This window comes from Molossus molossus, unplaced genomic scaffold (assembly GCF_014108415.1).
Source record: "Molossus molossus isolate mMolMol1 unplaced genomic scaffold, mMolMol1.p scaffold_m16_p_3, whole genome shotgun sequence".
In the NCBI taxonomy this organism is placed as follows: Eukaryota; Metazoa; Chordata; class Mammalia; order Chiroptera; family Molossidae; genus Molossus; species Molossus molossus.
In genome coordinates, this window is record NW_023425366.1 from 33,341,873 (window position 1) to 33,368,236 (window position 26,364).

General features: G+C 39.5%; 1 protein-coding gene across 1 annotated transcript in view; it reads right to left on the bottom strand.

The window, feature by feature from the left end:
- Nucleotides 1-26,010, bottom strand: part of ADCY2 (adenylate cyclase 2) — a 358,147-nt gene extending 332,137 nt beyond the window's left edge. The window contains exons 1-2 of the mRNA XM_036280720.1: nt 25,786-26,010; nt 4,507-4,704 (exon numbers count right to left, since the gene is read on the bottom strand). Coding sequence (XP_036136613.1) covers nt 4,507-4,704; nt 25,786-26,010 — 423 coding nt within the window. The remainder of the gene's footprint in view (nt 1-4,506; nt 4,705-25,785) is intronic.
- Between the last annotated feature and the right edge of the window lie 354 nt (nt 26,011-26,364).

Sequence of the window (26,364 nt, forward strand, 5' to 3'; positions counted from 1 at the left end):
ATTCTTTGTAGTGGGTGCTACCCCATGCCTTGTAAGATGCTGAGCAACACCTCTGGCGTCTACCTACTAGATGACAGTAGTATCCCACCAATCCAGGTTCTGAGAAAAGAAAATGTTTCCAGACATGGACAATTGTCCCCTGGGGATGAAATCACTCCCAGCTGAGAAACACTTGTATCATGAATAGGAACCAGCCTCTGAAGTCAGACGCCCTGGATTGAAATAACTTCTTGCACTCATCAGCAGGTGGGCCATGAGCTAGGTCCTTCACTACCCTGCATTTTTGTTTTTACACTTATAAAGTATGAGCGTGATGGTGCGCGCCCCTTGGAGCTATGTGGGAGTAAATGAGGCTCCGTGGGGAAAGCACTCAGCACAGGACCAGGCACAGTCCTGATGATACACACGCTGGTTGCTTATACTCTATGTTCTGCACTTGAGATATTAACGGCTGGGATCTACACTCAAGCCACCTGAGCAGTGAAGAATTAACCTTATCCAAAGAGAGGTTTGGGCTTTGCCCTGGGCTCCTGGGAAGTCAACCTTAGGCCCCTGAAATGCTCTGCCTGACAGGAGTATCTTTGCCTGGGAGCTTTGGCCATAAACAGTCCAAATACAATTTACAATGGGGTTTTAAGGCCACACAGCATCAGTTCTGCTTCCAGAGGTATCAGACCAGCCTCTGTAAGGCTGGAGACTAAAGGTCAACCACGCAGGTAGTATGTGACTGAGCCCCAGTAAAAACTCTGGACACAAAAGGGTCAGCTGAGCTTGCCAGGTAGGCAATACTCCCTGCATAATGCCACATAACACTGTGGAGGGAGTAGCACTGTCTGTAACTGCACAGAGAGAGGACAAAGAAAGCTTCACATTTGCTAGTTTTCCTGGACACTTCCCTCAGCTGATGTTCACCTCTAATCTTTCTTTGTAATAAACTATAACTGTGAACATAACAGATTTCAGCGAGTTCTGTTAGTCCTTCTAGGAAATTCCCAAACTTCAGGGTGCTCTTGGACACCTCAAACTTGCCATTGGTGTCAGCAGTGAGGGTAGTCACACGAGGATGGCCCCTCTGTCTGAGCAGTGGGCTCGCTCCTGCACCTCGTACCACAATAGTGTTCGTTTAACCATCTCCTACTGGGAACCACTCCTTGAGCACAATTCCTTAAGCACAGTGAACCCATTATCACACTTCTATAAGGGTAGTGCACACTGAGGGGCCTACATCTATGGTGCCAATATTAAAAGATACCAGACTTTTGGCTAGTATTACCGAATAATTTCATTTTAAATCTGCATGCCTGCTGAAAGGGACAGCTGTGGCCAGGGGGATGGGCAGGATTTAAAGCTCCAGTGGAGGAATGGGGCCCAAAGTGGCCCTCTTCTGGAAAGAGTTGTGAGCAGGCCCATAGTGTGAAGCAGACACCCTGCCGATGCCCCCAGTGTACCAAGAGTAGCCAAAAATACATAGCTGCAGCCTGCCTGGTTGAGCATCAAGCAGACACAGCTGCGTCCCAGAAACTTGCCTAAGCCACAAGCAGGGCTGGCAACCCCACCCACAATGTCAGCTGAGCTGAGGCTCCACATGTAATGCAGTTCTGCCCAGGGCCCAGGCAGAGGAAGGAAGGAAGGCAGCCGCAAGGTGGGACTACATGAGGGCAGAGGAAGAAAACCCCCTCAACATGAGCTTGGAAACAGCAGTGTCAAAACACACAGGAATAACTAATGCTGAGACAGCCAACAAACGCAACACCTGTGAGAAATCAATCTTAAGAAAATGGAAGTCAAATGACTATGAAAAAGGTATGGTTAATATGCTTAAAGAGATTTTTTTAAGCATCAATATAACCAAAATGTATGTCATAAAGCCAAAAGATGGGCAAAAACAGAACAAGTATATACCAAAGGAAAAAAATCAACAACAACAAATCTGGAGATGACAAAATCAAGTCATCCATTAATGGAGACACTGAGCTATCAGCTACATGTGTCTTTCAGTGGGCCACCCCTGCAGGTGTGAAGATGACAGTGAAAACAGTCACTGCCCAGGAGTTTATATTCTCGCAGGGGATGCGATCAATAGACAGAGATATGTAACATGATTTGGGGTGCTATAAATCATCGTCAGTGTATGGGAAATGGGAGCGGGTTGAGGGTGTCACCCAGTGGGGTGGCATCTCAAGGTCCGGAAATGCTGCTCTGAGACGGGAACCGGTGAGGTCAATGAAGGTAACACAGGAGCCACGCCACATGTGGGAAAAGAACATTCCAGACAGATGGGGGGGGGGGGTCCTAATCCTGATTAACTGGTTCTATTAAATAATAATCACACAGCAAACATTTTATTTCTGGTGAAATTACTGATGTTCCAATGACATGGGCAGCGGCGTGACACCACTCCCACTCCAAACCGGCTGTGTTCGGCCTCCTGGCCAACACGCTCAGACAACACAGTGCCTAAGAATACAGTGAAGTCAGGATTTGAAAGGGAAAAAATGTTAAATATCTGGAGATGATAATACTGTCTATATAAACAAACTGAGACCTTCAGATAAATGAACAGAGCTAATAAGAGTGCACCATAACCGATCAACATAAAAAACAGCAGTACCCGTATACACAGACATAAAATATAAAAGGGAATAAGAAAAAAATCCCTTTTATAAAATGCCAAAATAATATAGGTGCCTAGGAACAAGTCTAAGGGAGATTACTACTGATTTCATGAAGAGAAAAAGTCTTGGAAGGACATAAAAGAAAACCACAATTGTTAGACAGACATGTCATTCTGTGGGAAGACTCAATACAAAAAAAAAAAGAGCACATCTCTGGATGTTTTTTATAGTGTCCTTTTATTATTCCCTAGTTGTTAAATATTTTTCAAAGCAAAATATAGGAAATGCCATATAATTTAAATCCAGATTCCAGCTGGAGTTTGCATTGAACACAATACACCGATTCTGTAATTCATATGGAAAGTAAGCTAAGAAAATTCTAAACAACAGAAAAACAGAACACAGTGGGGATACTTGCTCTTCCAGAAAGTAAGTCTCCTTGTAAAGTTATATCCTTCAATGAAAGTAGCATTGGTGCAAGAAGAGACCAGTGGGCCCATGCCACAGGCCAGCAAACCAATGGTCTCCTTCTTCTGTTCCGTGTGCCCACTGTGAAGGTGGGAGGGACGGTGGGCCATGTGCACCACCTGCGGCAGCTGGATGAGACCAGGGAACAGGGCAGGTGAAGGAGAGAGGCAGAGCTGAGGCAGGGAAGGAACTGGCCTGAGCACGGAAGTGTGTGACCAGCCCTCCAAAGGGCTTGAAGGCGAGACTGATGATGAGACTGTGACGGGAGCCCCCCTGACCCCTGGAGCTACTTCAAGGAACTGCAGGAAAGGAAAGGTGGTACCGTGGATTCTTCTGTCCGCTATGACAGTGCCCTTTCGAGCCAGAGAGAGTAACCTGAGTTCAGGTACTCCAGTCCTCTCCCTTTGCAGAAGAAACTGAGGCTCGAACTTGATGATGGCTAAGCTGAGGTCACAGGACAACAGAACCCACTCGAAACCTCATTCAGGGCTCTCTCCAACTAAGGCACACCATCATGCTCTGTCCCTCACCTGGGACTTGAACCCTTGTCTGTTCTTATCTTGAATCTCCCTTCTCCCTTAGTCTCTATGGCAATTCTCCCTCACTGGTTCTCTGCTCCCACGAATGGCTCCTCCTCTATCTGTTCCTGCCTCCTGTTACTCTCCTACCCTGGTTCTTAAATACCCACCACGCCTGCAATGACCCTCTTGGTGCTCAATTCACTCTCTCCCTGGGTAGAAGCAGAACCCCATGGCTTCAATTATGAGTTTGAAGCTAGTAACTTGTATATCCTATCTGCAGCCCAGACTTGCCTGTGCCCTGGACCACACTCAGTAGTCAGCGGGATACCCCCATGTGGCAGCAGCCCAGTCGCCAGACTACACTCTTCTAAAGACTTAACATCCTCCAGGTGCAGCCATTTCTAAGCCAAGAGCCTCATCAGGTTCAACGTGAAGAACCATGACTTTCCCAACAGGTAGGGAAGCAATCTTATTGATGTGATGTATTCATGTTGACACAAAAACAGTATCACAAAAGTCTGTCTGTAAAGAGAAAGGTCCTATGATTGAGAAAGTTTAAGGGCTACTACTAGTCTTTGAATTAGAGGCACAAGGTAAGATCCTGGAATAGTATAAAACTCAGGGAACTAGGAGAAGATGGACCTACTAAAACACGGTGTGAGGTGTAAACCCAGACTTCGCCATCTAAAGCCAGTGACAAGTGAGACCCAGGCCTGTGCCCTGGCTGCCAGCAGGTCTGATGAACTAAAATGAGTGACTTCAGGCATGAGGTCACCACGAGGACGACTATTTCTAAAGACTTTCTTCTAAAGGACACTTATTTATAGTTTAGGGCCATGTTTACAGAATTAACATCAATCAGAGCACATAAAGAAAATACCAAAACCATTTTAACACCTTACCTGGTCCCAGGGAGAGATGGTGCCTCCAAAACACATGAACAGGTAGGCCATGGCCACGAGACAGATCCATATCACCACAGAGAAAAGGCGGAGCAGCTTCTTAAACACAGACTCAATGCAGACGAGGATGAATATCGCAAAGAAAATCGCCAGGGCAGTGGGAACTGTTATTAAAAACGCCACATGGTCTTCAACTTCCTAACAGAAAAAAATATTGCAAGGTACAATTTAGAAACATGGTGGAAGCAATGATTTATGTTATCAACATTCATCAGTGTCAAACATATATTGGGTTTTAAAAATTATTTCAGAAGTAGAACAGTTTGAACTTTTGAAAATGTAGTTTTCCTGTTAAATAACCATGTTTTTTCTATATAAACATCCCAGCGTTCAATATTTAAAGTATGCAAAAGAGCTAAGCCATCAAATATAAATTTTCCCTGAAAAATGGAGAAATGAATTTTATTAAGAAGTGAATGCAAGAACACATAACACCCAGATAAAATAAGACCACCAACTTGACTGCCTGTATCACAGGATATAAGAAATAGCCTGACCACAGAAAATGAAGGCTTCCAAATGATTTGAAATCTTTTATTTTCAAAAATCTAAAAACTGTCTTAGTCTCTAAAATGATGAGCTTGTGTTTTAATGCATGGCAATTAATATTTCAACAGGATCACAGGTTAATAGAAAAGGGACAGAAACCACTAAATATAGAAGATGAGAGAGCGGGAAATACTTAGAAGAATGTGCCATTTTGCTAGTTTCCTTCCCCGCCTCTCTTGGGCTCCAGTAGCAAAGAGAAATGGGCCTCTGACTAGTGCATGATTTTAAAATCCACATTTGCTCACTGATACTCATTTTCCATATATTTATTTCTAGTCTCTTCCCAAAGGCATTATTTCAATTCTACACAATTCAACACAACGAAGGAGACATCATGTTTCCTTCCATTATCAAAGCATGGGTATAGGCTTTAGCTTCTGCAAAACATTATGCTTGGAAACTGGCTATGAAAAGCATACACTACAAAAGGAAGCAGGGCAGATCAGCCAATTAACCACACCAAGTCCAGGTAAACATGGAGCGGAAAGAAAGGGACCCAGACCCATCTTTGATGATTCCATTTCCCTTTCTCTCTCACAATTATGTATGTGTCAAGTGATAACTGGGAACATGGCAACAGTAACAACAACCATACCAAGTACTTATAGATAAAATTTTATGTTAAGCACTCTACATATATTAACCTCTTGAAACTCACAACAACCCCTATCTTGGGGCCCAGAAGTTAACATTACTCTACAGCAGGGATGGGGAACTGATTTTCTGCCAAGGGCCATTTGAATATGTATAACATCATTCGCAGGCCATACAAAATTATCAACTTAAAAACTAGCCTGCTATATTTGGTCAGGCTAATTTGGTGAGGTGTGTGAGGTTAGCTGGTATTGATTTCGTGGGCCTTATATGGCCCACGGGACAGATGTTCCCCACTCCTGCTTGACAGGAAGAAAACCTATGCACCAAGAATGAGAATGAGTTGCCATGGTTTGACCAAACCAGTGAGGGAGAGAGAACCAGAACTCAGCCCAGGGATCTGGCTGGGGGTCTGTGCCAGCCACCATGGCAGTACTCTGCCCTCTGGCCATGCAGAGATGATGAGCCACATCACTGGAGCTAGCCCTAGGTCAAAAGAATGTATGTTTCCAGAACTGGCAGGAGACAAGAGGATTAAATGTGATGTTCTTATTCTCTCCCCCCATTGCTATTTCTGTCCATGATTAAGTGTCTAAGTTGTACTCTTCCCCTCAGACACATGTTACAATCATTGCAAAAGGGTATCGGATATCCACCAGGCCGCCAGTGCTCTCCTGCACTCAGACACGGCGGATCAATGTAAGCATGGCACGACAGCATGCCTTCCGGGGATATCAAATTTGAGATTATGATCGCTACACACATGGAGCCCTGAAAACTCATTTTATTTTAAACCTCCCAAAATGAACTTAACAGAGCTATGGGCAGAAAGCGAACCAGGAGAATAACCGGAACAGCTGTTTCCCCAGTGCGACTTTTCACTTATTTCATTAACCCAGTAGGGGAAAAATCATCATGGATTTTACTGGCTCTTATTTCTCCAGAAAGACTGAAAATGGTACAGAAATATGCATGACTGTAAAGTGAAAATTAACAGGTAAAGGAACTGAAAGATTGTGATGAAGTCCTTCCAGGAAGTGGAGGACACACTGAGTTACCTACAGGCACTTTTCCTGCACTTCTCTTAAAAGATCTGACTGTGAACACGACAAAGGCCCATAGGATAAGACTTGATATTGTGCTGGGCTTCAGACATGGCAGTCTTTGCCTCACATTTTGTTTCAATGTCAGGATCTTCATCACTAAGAAGTGACTTGTCTGGGCTGCAAGGTGACTTCTCCATTAGACACAGTGTACCCAGTGCCTAGGTCCCATAATATTTTCAGAGACCCATGAAAGTGCTTTAATTTCTTGAAAAATATTTTTTTAAAAAATCCCACAAGTTTTTAGGGTTAAAGGTTACATATATCTTCATGCTAACACACTTGTAAACTATAATAGTGAATATATTTTTAGGGAGGAAGGAGCATAGGAAAGGCTCTCAGTCACAATGCAATCCTAGGGGGCTTGTGGCCTACTTCTGCTCACCAGATGCCTGACATTACCAGGCCAATCCCCCACCCCAGAGGACAACCTTCCATCACTAGAGCGTCCACCACTCTGTAGGTGATAGGATTCCCGGATCGTCAATGGCTGCAGGTGGTCAGGAGCTGCTCAGGAGGCTGTGGCCCTAACCACCATGAAACCCAAGCCCACGGAAAGATAGGCGCTCTTCTAAAAAGAGAACAGCCATCAATTTATTCTTCATTTGCCACTGAACTCTAACTCTGAGCACGTTTTAATATAGACTTCTCCATAAAATAGAATCTTTTATAAGAGTGTCAAGGAAGAAACAGTAGAGTATTCATTTAAAAATGTATAAACTTATAAACTACATTCTTTCCTAGTCTCAGTGTTGGTATCATGCATTTTTCTTAGGGCTAAATAAACTGAATAAAGGAATCCCCTCAGACCTTGAATGGCATGGTCCTCCTCCCTCTCCTATTCCGTTCCCCGCAGACTGAAAGATGCATGAAGCCACAAGGCACACCCTATGGCTATTTTTTTCTGGAGCTGGTTGAGCTTTCAAAATTCAGAATATAAAGCAAACAGAGTTACTTAAAATAAACCAAACTAAAGCATTCAAAACATTGTCAATCTAAATAAATATGTTTATGTACCCCAAGCCCTTCATACAAAAAAAAAAAAAATTTGATATAATACAAACTAAATGAAATGTACTAAATTGCTTTTATTAGTACTAAAATGCCTTTAAAATATGCCTTTAAAAGGTAAAAAAAAATAATTATCATACAACACAAACTAAATAAAATGCACTAAAGTGCCTTTAAAAGGGAGATGTCAAGCATGGTATCATCTACTGTAATGATAATGGGTTCCTATCACTCTCTTTGAACATTTTATCCTTTCTTTTCCCATGCATTTTCTGGTAATTTTGGATGGCTTCTAATTGCTAGGCCTATTAAATATCCATTGCTTTTATTTATTATGTGACAGCTTCTTTGTTTCTTAGAGGCTTTTTCATGGAGCAATGAATTATTTGTATTTTCATTCTTTTCCATGTGCATTTTTCATTTTTTGTTCAACGGAACTATTTTCATTTAGATGGTAAAAGGCACTGTATTGCAAAACACTGCTTTTCCATAAAAAATATATTTTAGTGATGGGCTTTGAAGTCCCAAGACTGCAGGTAGAAACCCGTTCCCATTACTTACTGCTGTGTCTGGGAGTGAGCTCCAGGCCTCTAGCCTATGTCTTCTCATGAACGGCAGTATGGATGTTGCATAGCCAGCGGTGTCTGTGCCTCATGGCTGTGCCATGAATAACAGAGACTATTATCACGATGACCTGCACTTCCTTTTCTCTTCAAATCTCAGAATTTTCTCACCAAGGCTAGTCTGATTTTCATTAAGGGACTGATGCCCATTTTGCCCATTCTAAATAATGATTTACTTTATTACCACGGGTTATTTTGAAGGATTGTCATTAGACAAAAAGAAGTCAGCCTTTAGCTATGATATATATCTGACTGCAGGTTTGTGTGTACAAATATAGACTGTCATCCATTCATATGTAATACATATGTGTATGATATAATATAAAATATATTTTCACTCTTTTCTATATATGTAGTCATACTCTATCATGAGGTGCAAAAGGAATAAATAAAAATTCTGATTAAAAATTTTTACACAACTATGATGAAATAAATCAAGGAAAATCTTAATAAATGAAGAAATAGTTCATGTACACAACAGATAGGGAGACAACATTGTTAAGATGTCAGTTCTTCCCAAATTAATCTACAGATTCAATGTAATCCCAATAAAAATCCCAGCAAGTTATTTTGTAGCTATCAATACACTGATTCTAAAGCTTATATAGAGAGTCAGAAAGACCCAAAATAGCCAACCCAATGTTGAAGGATAAGAACAAACCTAAGGAACTAACACTACCAGAATTTAAGACTTACTAGAAAGTAACAGTAATCAAGATGGGGTGGTATTGGCAGAAGAAGAAACAAATAGATCAATAGTACAAAATAGACCTACACCAATGTAGTTAACAGATACTTGACAAGGAAAAAAAGACAACTCAAGGGAGAAAGGATACCCTTTTCAGAAAAAGATCTTGGAACAACTAAAAAGAATTCCACATGTCAAAAAATGTGAATCAAGTCACATGCTTTACACCTTTCGCGCAAATTAACTTAAACTGGATCATAGATCTAAATGTAAAATGCAAAAATAATTCTGAAAAATTTTGAAAGCCTTCGCATACCCAAACCTTAGTCAATATGTCATGCTAAACAATCCAAAACACAGAAATATTTTTAAAATAAACACACAAATGTATGTGAAAAATAAACCAGTTTCCACCTGCTTAGAAAGATGCATCATTCCCTGCTTGTAATTGTACAAGTGATTTGTTGCATATGCACAAATACATGGCCTACAATCTGGCCATACTTACTTATTCTCAGCTCCTATGACACAGGCCAAAACCCTACTCACATTTTAAGAATGTGGATAAAGACATGAAATAAGTACATTTTACATGGGAAACTGTTTCACATCATGCATCATACTTTACAAAACCTTCCCTTCCTTAAGAACCAGATGCCAAATATAAAGTATTCCTGAAGGCATTGCTAGTCTCACAAAAGGAAGGCAAGTTCTCCAACTTCTTCCCCTTTCCTCCTACTAAACCCCCACTCCAGAACCCCCCCCCCCCGCAAAAAAAAAGCCACAAATAAATGGGTGCACTAAGGCATGAAGCCTGGGCAGCTGGGAGGAGCGAGAATCATCCCTGAACTGTATGCAGAAGGGAGCAACACAGATACCTAAAGGCTGAGAAGCCCAGCAGCATATAGATCCACAGAACAGCAGGTGGGGACAAAGAGAGCCAAAGTGGACCTCAATTGGGGCATAGTCCAGCTATCTTGGAAATAGCAGCAAACTATTGTTTGGGAAAAGTTTGCCCACTTAGAATTTCAATATTCTTACCAATTGTAATCAAACAACATCTTACAACAAAAATCATGAAAAATGAGCAGAGTCATACCCTGGCCAGTTTGGCTCAGTGGTATAGCATCAGCCTGCAGACCAATGAGCTGTGGGTTTGATTCCAGCCAAGGGCACATACCTTGGTTGCAGTTCACCCCCAGCCCTAGTCAGGGTCGTGCAGGAGGCAACTAATCAATGTGTCCCTCTCACATCAATGTCTCTCTCTCTCTCCCTTTCTCTCCCCCCATTCTATCTGAAAATAAACAGAAAAATATCCTCGGGTAAGGATTGAAAAAAAAAATGAGCTGAGTCACTAAGAATGAGGGTCCAACAGAAGTAACAAATAGTTTACATTTCCAAGGACAGACATGTCAAAATTGAGAGTCAGAGAACACAGAATGGCTGTATATAACATGTTTAAAGGAATATTAAGGATGATACTACAACAGGAATCAATCAAGTACAAACAGAGAAAATAAACCTGTAAAAATGACAAATATAATCAATAAATAAAAGTTCAACACCTGGGTTAAACAGGTGGGGAAAAGAACAGTTAAAAAATTAGTGAACTGGAAAATAAGCTAAAATAAGCAACAAAAAAATATAAGGAGAGAAAAATTGCAAGAAATCATAAGACATGGAAAATAGAATAAAAAGAATAAGAAGTTATAACATTAAGTCTGATTGGAATCCCTGAATTACAAAATAAAGAGACTTGAAATAAAATATCTAAAGATAAATCAGTTGGAGATTGTGCAGTACTAATGAAAACAAAAGTCTACAACTCCAGAACACCAGTTATACAAATAATAATAACAATAACAATAATGATAATACAAGCATGTTTACATGGTGATAAAAGTGCAAAATATTAGCCCTGGCCAGTTTTGCTCAGCGGTCAGAGTGTCGACCCGCAGTCCAGAGAGACCTGGATTTGGTTCCCTCTAAGGGCCACGTACCTCAGTTGCAGTTTGTCCCAGGCCCTGGTTGGGGTCATGTGGGTGGCAGCCAGTTGATGTGTCTCTCTCACATCAGTGTTTCTCTCTCTCCCTCCCTCCCTCTCTCCCTCTCGCTCTATCTGAAGACAAATAAAAAAAAATGTCCTCTGGTGAGGATTAAAAAAAAGGTGTAAAATATTAAAGATGAAGAAAGATCCTAAGAATGCCCAACCAGAAATGAAGGATCACCCACACAGAACAACACTTAGTATAAGAAAAAATTTTCAAGAGTGCAAGACAGTAATGGTGAATTATTGCTCAAAAAAGAATAGTCACTTCATATAACTGACAAAATAATTTTTTTAAAGAGAACAAAAGTACAAACATTTATGGATAAGTAATTTTTTAAAGCAGGAATTGACCATCAATAAATATTCTCTACTTAGGCCACAAAGAAGCCTCAATAAATTTAAGAATATGGAAATCATATCAAGCATCTTCTCTGACCACAATGTTATAAAACTGGAAATCAATTACAAGTAAAAAAACTGAAAAACACACAAAAACATGGAGGCTAAGTGACATGGTACTAAACAATGAATGGGTTAACAATAAGATCAAGGAAGAGATCAAAAGATATCTTGAGACAAATGAAAACAACTCCAAACCTATGGGATACAGCAAAAGCAGTCCTAAGAGGGAAATTCATAGCAATACAGGCCTACTTCAAGAGACAAGAAAACTCTTAAATTAAACAATCTAACATTACACATAAAGGAACTAGAAAAAGAACAACAAACAAAGTCCTAAGTAGAAGGAAAGAAATAATAAAGATCAGAATGGAAATAAATAAAACAGTCTTTAAAATAATGCAAAAGAGTAATGAAACCAAGAGCTGGTTCTTTAAAAAGGTAAACAATATTAATAGATGTTTAACCAGATTCATCAAGAAAAAGTAAAGAAGGACCCATATAAATAAAATGATAAGTGAAAGAGGAGAAATAACAACTGACACCACAAAAATACAAAGGAATATAAGAAACCACTATAGACAATAATATACCAACAAGAACATACAATGAAGGAAAGAGAGTCTACTCCATAAAGTACACTGAGAAAATTGGATAGATACATGCAAATAAAAACAAGAAACAAACAAAAAAACTGAAACTAAACCACCTTCTTGGAGGAAATGGATAAATTCCAAGAAACATACAGCTTCCAAGACTAAGTCAAGAAGAAACAAAAAATCTGAACAGACCAATTATAACCACCATAATCAATTCAGTAATTGAAAAACTCCTAACAAACAAAAGCCCTGGACCAGATGGCTTCACATCTGAATTTTAAGAAACATTCAAAGAAGAATAAATACTTACCCTTCTCAAACTATTACAAAAATTCAAGAGGAGGAAAGGTTCCCAAGCTCATTTTAAGAGGCCAGCATTATCCTGATTCCAAAACTTGACAAAAGCATTTAAAAAAAGAAAATTATGGACCAATATCCCTGACGAACATGGATACAAAAATCCTCAACAAAATATTAGCAAATAGAATTCAGCAATACATTAAAAAGAGCACATACCATGATCAAGTGGGATTTATTCCAGGGATGCAAGGTTTGCTCAACATGTGCAAATCAATTAACATAATAAGCCACATAAACAAAAGGTAGGATAAAAATAATGTGATCAAATCAATAGGTGCAGAAAATGCATTTGAAAATATCTAACACTTATAATAAAACTCTCAGCAACATGGGAGTAGAGGGAACTTGCTTTAAGATAATAAATCCACAGCTAACATCATACAATAAGGAAAAGCTTAAAGTGTTTCCCTTATGATCAGTGATGTCCATTTTCACCACTCTTATTCAACATAGTATTGGAAGTCCTAGCCACAGCAATTAGACAACAAGAAATAAAAGACATTCATATTAGAAAAGAGGAAGTAAAAATCTCATTATATGTGGATGACATGATATTATAGAGAGAAAGCCCTACTAGAATTGATAAATAAATTCAGCAAAGTAGCAGGATGAAAAATAAGTATTCAGAAATTGGTTGCATTTTTATATACCAATAATGAACTATCAGAAAGAGAAATTAAGAAAATCCCAGTAACAGCTACATCAAAACAAATAAATTATCTAAAAATAAATTTAACCAAGGAGGTAAAAGACCTGAGCTCAAAAAATTATAAGACATTAAAGAAAAAACTAAAGTTACAAATAAATGGAAACATACTGTGCACATGGATAGAAAGAATTAACATCATTAGCATGTATTAAAATGTCTATACTATCCAAAGAAATCTACAGGTTCAATGTAATCCCTATCAAAATATCAGTGGCATTTTTCACAGAACTACAAATAATCCAAAAATTTTATGGAACCACAAAGACCAAGAACAAAGTTGGAGGCATCACACTACCTAATATCAAACTATACTACAAGGCTACAGTAATCAAAACAGCATGGTACTGGCATAAAAACAGACACATAGATCAATGGAACAAAATAAGAGAGGCCAGAAATAAATCCATGTATGTGGACAATTAATATATGACAAAGAAGGCAAGAATATACAATGGAGGAAAGATAGTCTATTCCATAAACTGCATTGGGAAAATTAGATAAATACATGCAAAAACAAAACAAAACAACAACAAAAAACCCTGAAACTAAACCACCTTCTTACACCATATATAAAAATAAACTCAAAATGGATTAAATACTTAAATTTAAGACTCAAAACCATAAAACCCCTAGAATAAAACATAGGCAATAAACTCTCTGACATTTCTTTTAGCAATACTTTTTCTAATACATGTCCTTGGGCAAGGGAAACAAACAAACAAAAAATAAACAAATAGAACTACATCAAATTAAAAGTTTTGCAATAATAAAGGAAACCATCAACAAAATGAAAAGACAACCTAGTGAATGGGAGAACATATTGGTCAATGATACATCTGATAAGGAATTAATATCCAAAATTTATAAAGAATGCATAAAACTTAACACCCAAAATCTAACAATTCAATTAAAAATGGGAGAGGACCTGAATTAATACTTCTCTAAAGAAGACATATAGATGGTCAATAAAGATATGAAAAGATACTCAACATCATTAATCATCAGAGAAATGCAAATTAAAACCACAATGAAATATCACCTCACACTTCTTAAAATGGCTATCATTGTGAAGAAAAGGGAAACTTCGTGCACTGTTGGTGGGATGGCAAACTGGTATAGCCACTATGAAAAATAGTATAGAAACTCCTTAAAAAATTAAAAATAGAAGTACCTATAACCCCGCAATTCCACTTATGGGTATATATCTGAAGAAACCCAAAATACTAATTCAAAATAATATATGCACCCACATGTTCATCACAGCATTCTTTACAATAATCAAGCTATGGAAACAACCCAAGTGCCCATTAGTAGAGAAGTAGAGAAAAAAGCTATGGTACATATATACAGAAATATTACTTGGCCAAATAAAAAGAATGAAACCTTACCATTTGTGACAGCATGGATGGACCTAAAGGGTATTATGCTAAGTAAAGTAAGTCAGATAGAGAAAGCAAATACCATGTGATTTCACTTACATGTGGAATTCTAAAGAACAAAATAAATAAACAATTAGAACAAACTCATAGATACAGAGAACTGATGGTTCCCAGAAGGGAGGGGGTTGGGGTGCTGAGTGAAAAAGGTGAAGGGATAAAGAAATACAAATTGGTAGTTACAAAACAGTCACAGGAAGTAAAGGGTAGCATAGGGAATGTAGTCAATAATATTATAATAACTATGTATTGTGCCAGGTGGGTACTGGAAATATTGGGGGGAACACTTTCTAAATTATATGATTGTTTAACCACTATGCTGTACACCTGAAACTAATATAATATTGAATGTCAATCGTAATTGAAAGATAAAATGTTTAAATAACATCTCTAAAAAAACTTTCAAGAAATTAAGTAATTCTAAAAAGACTATGTGATATGAAAGAAGAAGATGAAAAAATATAATGGTAAACACCTTGGTATAACCAAACACACATTGTCTATCTGAAAGAATAAGTGTCTTATTTCTAAGTTTAAAAAGACAAAATTAAAATATTTAACAATAATAATAGAGTCAGGAAAGGGAAAACTGGAGATAAAGTGTTTCAAAGTCATTTAATGAGCTAGGTATCAAGAGTGATCAACTTTTAATTTTTATTATGACAAAATTTCAAGGGTGACCACCAAAAGAATACAAATAAAATATACAAATTCCAAATGATTAGAGGGAAAAAAATGAGAGACAGAGAAAACAAAAATAAAGTAAAACATAATAAATACAAGAAAAAAGAGAAGGAATTGGGACAAATAAATATCAAAGAAGTAAAAATGGTACAAAGAAGTGCAAATATATCAATTATCACAATAAAATAAGTAGTTTGAATTTTCCAATTAAAGGAAAAATTCCCAGACTGGATTATAAAACAAAGCCCAACTATGTGCTATTTAGAAGAGACAGAATTAAGCAAAAAGACACAGGTTGAAAATAAAATGATGAAAACATGCTACTTTCATATCTTACAAAATATACATTAAAGAAAAATAAATTTAAGGATAAAAATAAAATAATAAAATGCTCAATTCTTAGACAATTATAACAATTTTAAATACTATAACCCCAATAAAATAAATTCAAAATGTATAAAGCTAAAATATATAGAATAAGAAGGAGAAGTAAATGAATGTAGCAAGAGTAGAAGAGTTCAACATTTTCATCCAGTTACCAATAATAGGTCAAGCAAACAAAACAAAAGATTTTGCAAAAGATTTGAAGGTCATAATTTAGCAAGCTTAACCTAATTGACAAATACAGAATTCCACAGCCAACCTCAGGAAGAAGAATATTCTTCTCAAGTGCTCATGGAATATTTTTTTAAATTATGTACCGGGAAACTTACAAAAAATGTAAAAGAAGAGCTATCACAGAGACCTATGTTCTTGGATCACAGCAATTTTAAATTGGAAGTTTATAACAAAAACATAAATTAAAATTATCACCTATTTGTTAGATAAAAAGCACAACTCTAAGTTTTGGACTGAAAAATAAATGATAACATAAAATTGAAAAGAATAATTAAAACAGTACATATCAACACTTGTACTGTGCTTGGAGTAAAAGTGAATATTGTAGAGAAACTGGTCATTTTTAAAGTTGAGTTGATCAGCTATAATCAGTTTGGTTTTGCTGGGAGTTACATTTCTCAGAATCCCTTTCTCTATATGGCTTTTAGAGTTGAACAGATGAAGAATTTGTGCTACTTCTCACCTAAGGTCTTCACAGTCCAATGTGATCATGAGCACAGGGGTCCAGGCAGGCTACAGCTGGTCCTCACTCTCCTGTGCCCCACATCCTGCTCTTCTGTCCAAATGCTGCTGTGGTGAACAGAGGCCCAGCAGACTCTTGGCTGCACAAGCTCAGAAGTAGTAGCTACACAGAAGCACAGATTCTCAAAGCCCTTGCCACTGAGCTCCACCATCTTGGTCACCCTGTGGGTGACTAGCCATATTTGTCTTCACAGATTGCTTCCACTTTTTCAACCAAACCAGTGCTTTATGAAGACTTCTTAGTGATTCTGCAGATTATTCTCCATTTGAGGAACCATAGCTGGCTTATTACTAAACCCCAGAAGGGACAGAAGGGACCATAGACCACCAAGGCTCCATGCCATCTGAGATGTTCATCACTAACAGAGTGTTGTGTGATCCTCCAGGCCTCAATGTTGAATGTGTACAGAGGTATGCCATCCACAAGTGGAGGTGGAATGCGAGAGTTAGGTCTCAGATAGGTCTAAAGACACAAGTAAGTGGCATGAGCAAATGATACAGACACTCACAGCCTCTCCTGCTACACTGCCTTCTCTCTCCCTCTCTCAACTGGCATCCATATCCTCCTAGAACGCTCCCTATGCCTGAGGAAATAAAAGTCCAGGTCTGGAATATAGCTGGTTCTGAAGAAGGAGAACCATCTCGAAGGAGACAATTAAAGTACCATAACTCTGAGTCCCTTACATGAGTCATCCTCTGGAAGACCAACAACCATCTATGGCAAGCTGACTACAGTTGACCTCTGGCATGACCTCTGCCATCATGGAAGGTGCAGCACTTTGTTCTCACTTGGACTCAACTTACTCTGGATATAGGTTTTGCTTTTTTGTCCACAATGCTTCTGTCCAAACCACCATGGGAATTCACTACCCTTTTCCCCTCCACCTTAAAGCAGCTTTCTTGATTGAAGGCGGGAATGACCTTCTGAAGACTGTTACAGCGTTACTCTCCTCCCACAGCCCACGTTCATGGATAGAAAAATCAATTCTCAGGAATAAATCAATATATTCAATATAGATCCTAACAAGATCCCAACAGAGTTGTTTCTCATATGGAGCTTGACATAAGTGATTGTAAAGTTTATATGGAAGGGCAAAAGAATAACCAAGAAACTTTTAAATGAGTTGCATGTTATTTGCTTTGATTAACATAGATACTTAGCATAAAGCTTTAGTAATTATATTCTGTGTTTGTGTGATCAAGTGTGCAGTGTTGCAGGGATAAAATTAAAACAAAAACTTAACCAATGGAACAGGAGAGTCCATAACAAACCACTCATATATGGAATTTTGATGTGGAAATAGGAATAACTAAAATAAATTAGCAAAAATTTGTTCTACACAAAGATAAAACAGGTAAATGCATCTTGATCACTACCTCACATCACATATATATCATACCTATGTGATATATGTATATCTGATATATGTGTGTGATAAAATGAACAAAAAAAGAATGAAAACACAAAGTGATTTTTTTTGAAGCTGAATTCTGAGGTTGCGCAGGGGAATGGGGCAGGTGCAGCATACAGATGGAAATACATCATGGAGATAGGCTAGTCTGGACTAGGTTTGCAAGTGTTTATTTTAGTGTGAATATATAAGTGAGCCAGATGGAGATTAATAATGATTGTGCTTACAAATCAAAAATTAATCAAGTGATAAATCCCATTCTGCATACGTAAAATCCAATTCCAAAGAACATATGTTATATATGTTTGAATGAACTGCAACTCAATGATAGGAAAGAATTAGACGTTAGATCTTCCATGTGTTTGAACTATGTATTCTTCTGATATCTTTAGTCTCTGAATTTTAAACATCAATTGCTCTTTTATTGGTTCTAGTAATAAATTAGCCTAAAATTTTGTCTTTTATAATGACTGTGGGTCACTAGTAGCTTTAAATCTTAATCGTTTTGCCCTCTATTTTTTTTATATAGCTTTAAAAAAAATACAGGACATTTAACATGTACATACAGCCCTGGCCGGGTAGCTCAGTTGGTTAGAATGTTGTCCTGATATGTCAAGGTTGCGGGTTCAATCCGCAGTCAGGGCACATACAAGAAGTAACTATTGAATGCATAAATAAGTGGAACAACAAATTAATCTCTCTCTCTCTCTCTCTCTCTCTCTCTCTCTCTCCACCCCTTCCTCTCTCTCTGTCTAAAAAAAAAAAAATCAATAAATACCTTTGCTCTCTGGCTGGTCCTAGCTATAATACCCCAACTTCATTGTGTCTGGCAGATAATAAAGGATGTTGGTAGAAATAGATAGAGGTTCTAATTCTAAGACTGTGCAGTCAGGGGTCCCATTACAATAGTGCTGATCAACTGTCTTCTGTAGGGCAGTGACTTGATTTATTCATAGGACTTTCCCAGACAATCGCAACCATCTTGAGAAATTCAGGAATTTCCATGATTTAAAAACAGGTTATTATACTTTATGTCTGTATGTTTCAAATGAATTAATTGCTCATATATTTTAATTGTGCTAGTAATTGAAAATTCCCATTTCAACAACCAAATCTTTTTCAGTGACTTGGTTCAACTCTAAGATATGATTTGCCATATGCATACCTAATAGTCATGGCCCAAGTCTGTATTCTATTCTCTTTCTCTCTTGTACTGGCATCACCCTTCATCCTAGGGCCCTGGGCAGAATCAGAAAACTGGTTGGCAAGGCTGCTCCCAACGGTGTGTCAGGTTGAGATTCACATTACTGTGTCCATCACTCTGTCACCTGAGTCTGGCTCCTGGTGATGAAAGTATAAACCCAAGTAAAAAGAAGGAACCACAAGAGTCATTTGTAACATTGTCAGCAACAGTTGAACTAATGAAGTCTTCTTTCGAATCTCTCCTCAGCTGCCTTCCTTGTGATTTTTATTATATCTTTATACAAAGAGGGTATTGAAGCAACATTAGTGAAGTTTTAATTTGGTCAAGTGGACCAAACACGTGAGCTAACTCAACAACCCTTTCTCTCCTCCCAAATGCATCTGGTAGCTGTAACCCAGAATTGCCAGGTGGGTGTCACTTCTCCTCTTTAATACTGAGGAATCACATGGTAAATATCTTATATAATGTTACCAAAACTAACAAAATTGAAAAATATGAAAGTCCATGTGAGCATCAACTTAGCAAGAATTTTGCTGGAGAATGTTAAATTGTGTCAAAATGTGACTTTTAATTAAACAATCTATGCTTCTGTCCCTTTTTTTAATAACTCAAAGTTATATGCACAACATATATCATATAAATAGAAACATATTCCCTGTTCTTTCATACCCAGGTTTAAAAATCCTAGTACTCAATTAGTTTTCAATGAGAAATACAGCTACTGGAGACCTTGACAAGGAAAAACCCCTGGGGCAGTACAAGTATAATAAGAGTGACCTACATTTTGGGGGTACAGTAGGTGTCCATCACTGTGCTAAATGCTCCTATGATCTATCCCAATTCTCAACAGAACTCCCTGATCCTGGTGGTCTTACTCATTTTATTTCACAGGTGAAGCTGAGGCTATAGCAGATATATGAATATGTCAGGAACACACACTAAGTGACAAAATTGAGACTTGGATCCAGGTCTATCAACAGAGTTTTGTTGCCTAACCAGTAGGCTGAGAAAAGACAGCTGCTGGGGAAAACATACCTACACCATAAATTACAAACGTTAATTAAGCACCTGAGAACTGCCTGGTGCTGTGTTAAATATGGGGAGTGCTACACTTATTCCCTGAAAGCACTAACAACTAGTTGAGACGAGACGGATTCACAAAACTATCCTGCACATCAGATGACAGTAATGTAGTGGTTAAAGCATTCCATATAGTTCATAAGCTTTGCAGATGTCAGAGGCAGAAACCAGTGCAGACAGGGTGCTCAGCCAAGGCTGGACTGTGTAGCGCTAGAACTTGATATTGTACCCATGCCAATATCAACTTCTAGAAAGGACGAGTATACCAATGGATTGTACATACACAAATACTCGGCTTTGACACTCCTATCACTAACAGTTACTGATCAAACATATCAATTAGTACAATCATAAACACCTTTATAATGTAGTAATAGATAAGCTGTAACAGTGTTATTACTGCAAAAGAGAATGTTCAATTTCAAAATATCAGTGAGTTTCACAAACAGTTCAATTGGAATGGATTTTCCATGCCACAGTGTTTATGCCAGGGACTGTTCAGACAACAAAGGCAAAGCCACACAAGCATCCTCTGCTTAATGAGGAAGACACTGGGAATATTCAGCAAAATGAGAATAAATGATGTCCCATCTAAGTGAGTTCATCAAGAGGAAGCATCTCTACCCAGATTCTTTTAATACTGAAGAGAAAAGTGGACTCCATTACCTCGAATGAAGGTTGAGGATGTTCATATGATTACAAAATTTCAACAAGAAAACTGCTTTTGTGCCAGGCACAGAGATAGACATTCTAGACAGTAAGTTCTAAAAATGTTCACCCAGGAAAGTCAAGCACGCTGCACCCGGTGCCATCGCCGTGATGGCATGACCTTGAAGAAATGAGCTCACCTCTCTTGGTCTCGGTTTCTTCATCTGTAGAATAAGAGCCCTCCAAGCTCTGATGCTATGTGGCTATGTATTCTTTCATAGCAACAGTGAAAATGCAGCTACAGAAGACCCTGTAATGGCAATAATACCTGGGGGCATATTCTGTGTCAGGTATTCTAAGTGTTTCACATGCACTAATTTGGACCATCACATTAGAAGGCAGGTACCATTCCATTTACAAACAAGACAATTGGAGCATACAGAGGTTAAACAATTTGTCCAAGATCACAGAGACGGAAAGGGAAAAAGCCAAAATGCCACACAGATAGGTGCTCTTAACCATTATAGTCTCTGCCTTTGTTAAATGAAGAAAGCAAGGTACTATGCATATATTGAATTATGCACTTTACTATCCACAGGATGCTTCCAAAGTTCTTTCTTGCTAGCCCTCTAAATTGCAACCACCTTTCCTGTAGAAAATAACAGTTTTTCTTGTCTTTTGTTTATACCACAGTTAAATTGTAAATAAAATGACTTAGTGAATTACTGGCTGTAAATTACAAATACCTGCCAACTAAGATTTCCCAGCATATATAGAAATGCTCAAAAAGATCTATCTTTAGCTACCTCTACTCCAATTGCTAAGAAGAGGCAGTATTGCCCTCCACTGCCAGAATTACAGGACTAGAGAAAGCACGCATAGAATTCCCTGCTCCTTAGATGACAGGCATATCTACTTCCTTCTCCAGCCCTCCAGCCCCCAAAAAAGGGTTGAAGGATTGACTTCTCCCCAATGACATCCTCCCCCCCAATGAGGCACTGAAATGTTGTCTGCAATAATAAAGTCAAGTTCATCCTACAATGATTGGGTTTGTTGGTTTGAGAAGAATGATTTCTTTCTCTATACATAGACAAAAAACAAAACAAAGCAAAACAAAACAAAAAACACTCATATCAGCCCCCTAGAAAAATACCTGGTACTGGAAATTTGATTTGTAATAATAAGTACTTATAGTTATTAAAGATTTTGCACACTTAGTCACAGTAAAAACAAGAAGGTATGTCAAATTCTCATTGAAAATCATATTTATTAAAAGTATAAATTTTATAAAAGTATATACTCCTTTACGGCTTTCAGAATCATACCAAAAAAAATCTATTTTATTGTAATATTTGACCACTTAAAATTTACAGAAATAAAAAAATATCCATTCCAGTTGAAATATTGACTATTTCTAATTATAATTTTAGCCCAAACGAACCTGGCTAGAGCCAGCTGGTATTTTGACAAACTTAAAAAACATATATATGTCAACCTTTCCTAACAATGACAGGCACATTTTGAGAAAAGCTATCTGATTCAAGACATAATAAAAGAGAGAGGATTTAATTCTGAGAAAGGATTTTCTTGCATTTAGTAATGAGAACCAGTCCTCGAAAATGAAGTGACATCATAAGATTTAGACTACTTAAAGCTGATCACATTAATTCCTGGTTCTCCAAGGCCAGGGGCAAAGTTTATTTTGCTCATCGTGCCCAGGACTATCATTACAAATTTCCATGCTAAGCATTGGAAAATATTCTCATATAATTAAACAAAATATTAAAATTATAGACATGCTATCATGGATTCTATTAATTTTGTTTCGTGTCTAAATAGTTCTTAACCAATATGGAGTTAAAACTATTTAATAGCGTTTTATGTAGCAAATAATTAAGCAAGATGGTAAAGTTTCAATTCAGAAGTTATTCTTATAGTACAATAAAAATACTTTGAGGATTACTTGAACTTCATAATTAATGATTCAGAATCATGAACTGACCCTAGATTGAAATTAAGTGAAACTAGTTTTTGAATAATGTCAGTTGGAGAAATACAAAGTCAAGACAAAGCTTGCTTTCTTAATAGGTATTTCCAACTACTCCATACAAACGCAATTACATATAGCAAAAAAATCACTATGTAGTTGGATGATTCTAAGATCATTTTGCAATCCAAATGTTCTCAGATCTATGGATGTGCATCAAGAAAATTGCCAGACTTTTTCTACTACAAGAACTGATGGCAATCAAAATCAGGCAGATTCATGGGGAAAAATGAATCTGTCCAAGATTTCAGGCAGCAAAAATAGATCTGCCGAGCTCTTGAATTACCTCACAGCCTAACTATTCTGGTACAGTGCTAGAAGGTGGACACCTAGGCCGGCCCCACGCAGCTGTTTCCACCTCCTGAGGTAGAGCTCTCAGAAGCCAGGCTCTGGTCAGCCTGAGCAATGAACTCACCCCTCTCTGTAATAAAACTGCTCTATGTTAACACCGTCCCATCTTCCAATGCTCCTACCCCAACCATCTTGAATATTTAGATAGAGAACATATTTTGGAAAGAGGAAATGCTGTTTATGATATCACTAAAAGCTAAAGAGAACTAATCTATCAGGAGCTCAGAACTATTCCAGTCCCTCCTAAGGTCAGTTTCAGAGGATGTGCCCATTCCTCCCAGGATTTCCCACTTTGCATTTGGCATGCAGCCCAGTTCCCACCTGAAGCTAGCCTTCCCACCACCCTCCAGGAATATGAAATGTTACTGCACACTTGTCACCTCAAGGGATTTACACAGTAGTCAGACCCTGGACCAGGTACAGCCATCTGGGCTACAGCCATGCCATGAGAAGTGCCCATTTTGTGCTTAAAACATTTTAGCTGAATGGCAAGAAAGTGTGGAAATAATTGGTCAAGGAAAAGTAAAAATGCCTGTGTAAACTTTGTAAAAGGATATTACTCCAGCATTTGCACCATGTGAAACAGGACATAAAGGAATTGTGGGAAGAACCATGAATATAAAGATCAGGACAAGTCAGAGAAGGGTGCTTTCAGCTTGACTCCACTTAATCTCTGACTGATCCATTGAGGAACATCTGTACAAGGCAGTCAAAGAAATTAGGGATCTATGTCACAGCAAAGGAAAAGGTGGTGTGTGTAGGGAGGTATGAACTTCCCACTTGTCTTTAAATACATTAATGGTGCTATAAATAGGCCATCACCTGCTCCTCCTTTTCCACTTAGAAGAGAACAAGCCAGAACAGGTTTGCATTACAGATTCAACAGAATCACCAGCAGCTATGTCCTGCTGAAACAGATTTCCAGAGGAAAACTGACATATTTTCTTCCCTGAAAGTACTGGAACAAAAAGGAGATGCTTTTAGAGATGCTACTTGCCAATGAGACCGAGCAGAAGTCTCTCTCCAAGTATTTATTTATTTATTTTTTTGGTCCTAAACGTGGTGAAGAGAGATAAAGATGTCACTCCAGGGAGCACTAGAAGCTGGGCTGGTTATAAGGATTCAAGGACTGCCCAGAACTCACACCCAGGACACAGGATCAAAGGATGCTCTCACTTCTCTGCTTTAAGTATAAGAGCCAGTTGTGATCTGTGGCATCATGCTCTCTCCTACACTCTGTTTTTAATTCTGACTTCCCTGTGTTCCAGCAAAAGACAGCATCCCTTCAATAATGCGGGGGGGGGGGGGTTCTACCTTTTAAAGAACCCCACGATGATAAGTTTTCCAGTGCATAATGTTTGAGCACCATCTGGCTCAGGATATCAGAAACAAACTGCAAAATACCACAGACAGCTATTTTGCACGGTGGGTGAAACATGAGCAAACATCTACTTCTTTGATCAGTGGACACAAATGTAGGTGCATATTTATAGTCTAAGATATATATATGTGTATATATATGTGTGTTATATATGTGTGTATACACATATATACATATATATATACATACATATATACATATATATGTGTATGTGTGTATAGATCGTTTAGTGGAAATATCCCCAGATCAACCACTGCCCCAAAATATCCCACTGGGTAATCAATGCCTGGCCCAAAATCTGCACAAACATGTATAGGCGGTGCAAAAGTTTGAATCACACAAACATAAGGACCAGTGACAGGAAGTTTACTGCCATCTACAGATTTTCCCTCACTGCTCAAGGGAGTGAGCCAAGGACTTCTGCTTGAAAAATACAAATTGGCAAAAGTGACATCAGCTGTTGGGTTGCATGGTGCTCCTACTGATGAAATCCACTTTCACAACCTGTACAAAACAGTATACACAATTAACTATCGCTCTAGAGATAGGAAAACATCGAAGCTTTTTACTTACAGACTCAGGACGGAGATTCACAACAGGTCAACACCCCCACCCTTTTCTGTCTATGGGACTAAATACATAGATGTAGGATAGAAGTACTTTTAAAGGCAAAGATGTACGATAATATACTTTTTAACATTTTCCTCCGTATTGATCACTTTCCAAAGCAGGCTTTTTTAGAGTTAAACAACATCCAATTCAAACTGAAACACTAGCTCAGGGGCCATTCAGGGGCCTCCCGAAGCCAGGGGTTGATTTGGATGGAGACCTAGTGGAGCGGATGTGGCAGGCAGCGGCGCGGGTGCAGAGCACAGCGGAGTTTGCCGGAGGGTGAGCAGAAACGGGAAAAACGGACGCCCCGCGGTCCACTTGGTGAACACCCTGGCAACTTTATTTTGGGCACAACTGTCCAAGGAAACTTTTCTCCTGCCGCAGCCCTTGCCGGAGTCAGGCCAGCCGCGGGCAGGCAGGAGGGGCAGGGAGCGGAGGGGGAAGGGCCGTCCCACGCGGGACGCGGTTGGGCGGGCTCGGTCCCTCTCCTCCCGGGGATCCGGAATGCGCGGGGCAGGTCTCCCAGGGAGGCCACTCACCAGCTGGAGTGCGAAGAAGACCGCGAGCAGGGCGAGACAGGCGCCCATCACGATGAGCAGCAGGAAGACGATGAGCGGGTGCTGCTGGCTCATGCAGTAGTAGGACTCATACAGCCAGTCCCGGGACCGCTGCAGCCCGTCGCCGCCGCCGCCCGCCGCCGCCGCCGCCACCGCCTCGGCGCGGTCCCGCAGGTAGCGGCGGCGCCGCATCGCCTCCTGCCACATTGGGGCGGCTCGCGGGGCGCCGGCCGAGCGAGCCCGGCAGGGCTACGCCGCCCACTCGCCCGCCACAGCCCGCGTCCCACTCCTGCGCCGCCTCGGCCGCCCTGCTGCCCGCGCCCGGAGCTGCGCGCAGGGGCCTCGGCGCGGGCGGAGCTCGGCGCCCCCGGCTGGGCGCTGACGTGCGGGTGAGGGCCGGGCGGCGGCCTCGGGGGCAGCTCCCGACGCCGCCGCTGCCGCCACCGCGCGGGAGGGGGCGGGTGCGACAGGGGGCCCTCGGCCCGCCTCTCTTCACCCCGCGCGGTGCAGCGGGGCCTCCACGCACCGCCGCCCCCCGACGGCTGGGCCGTGTGCTAGGGG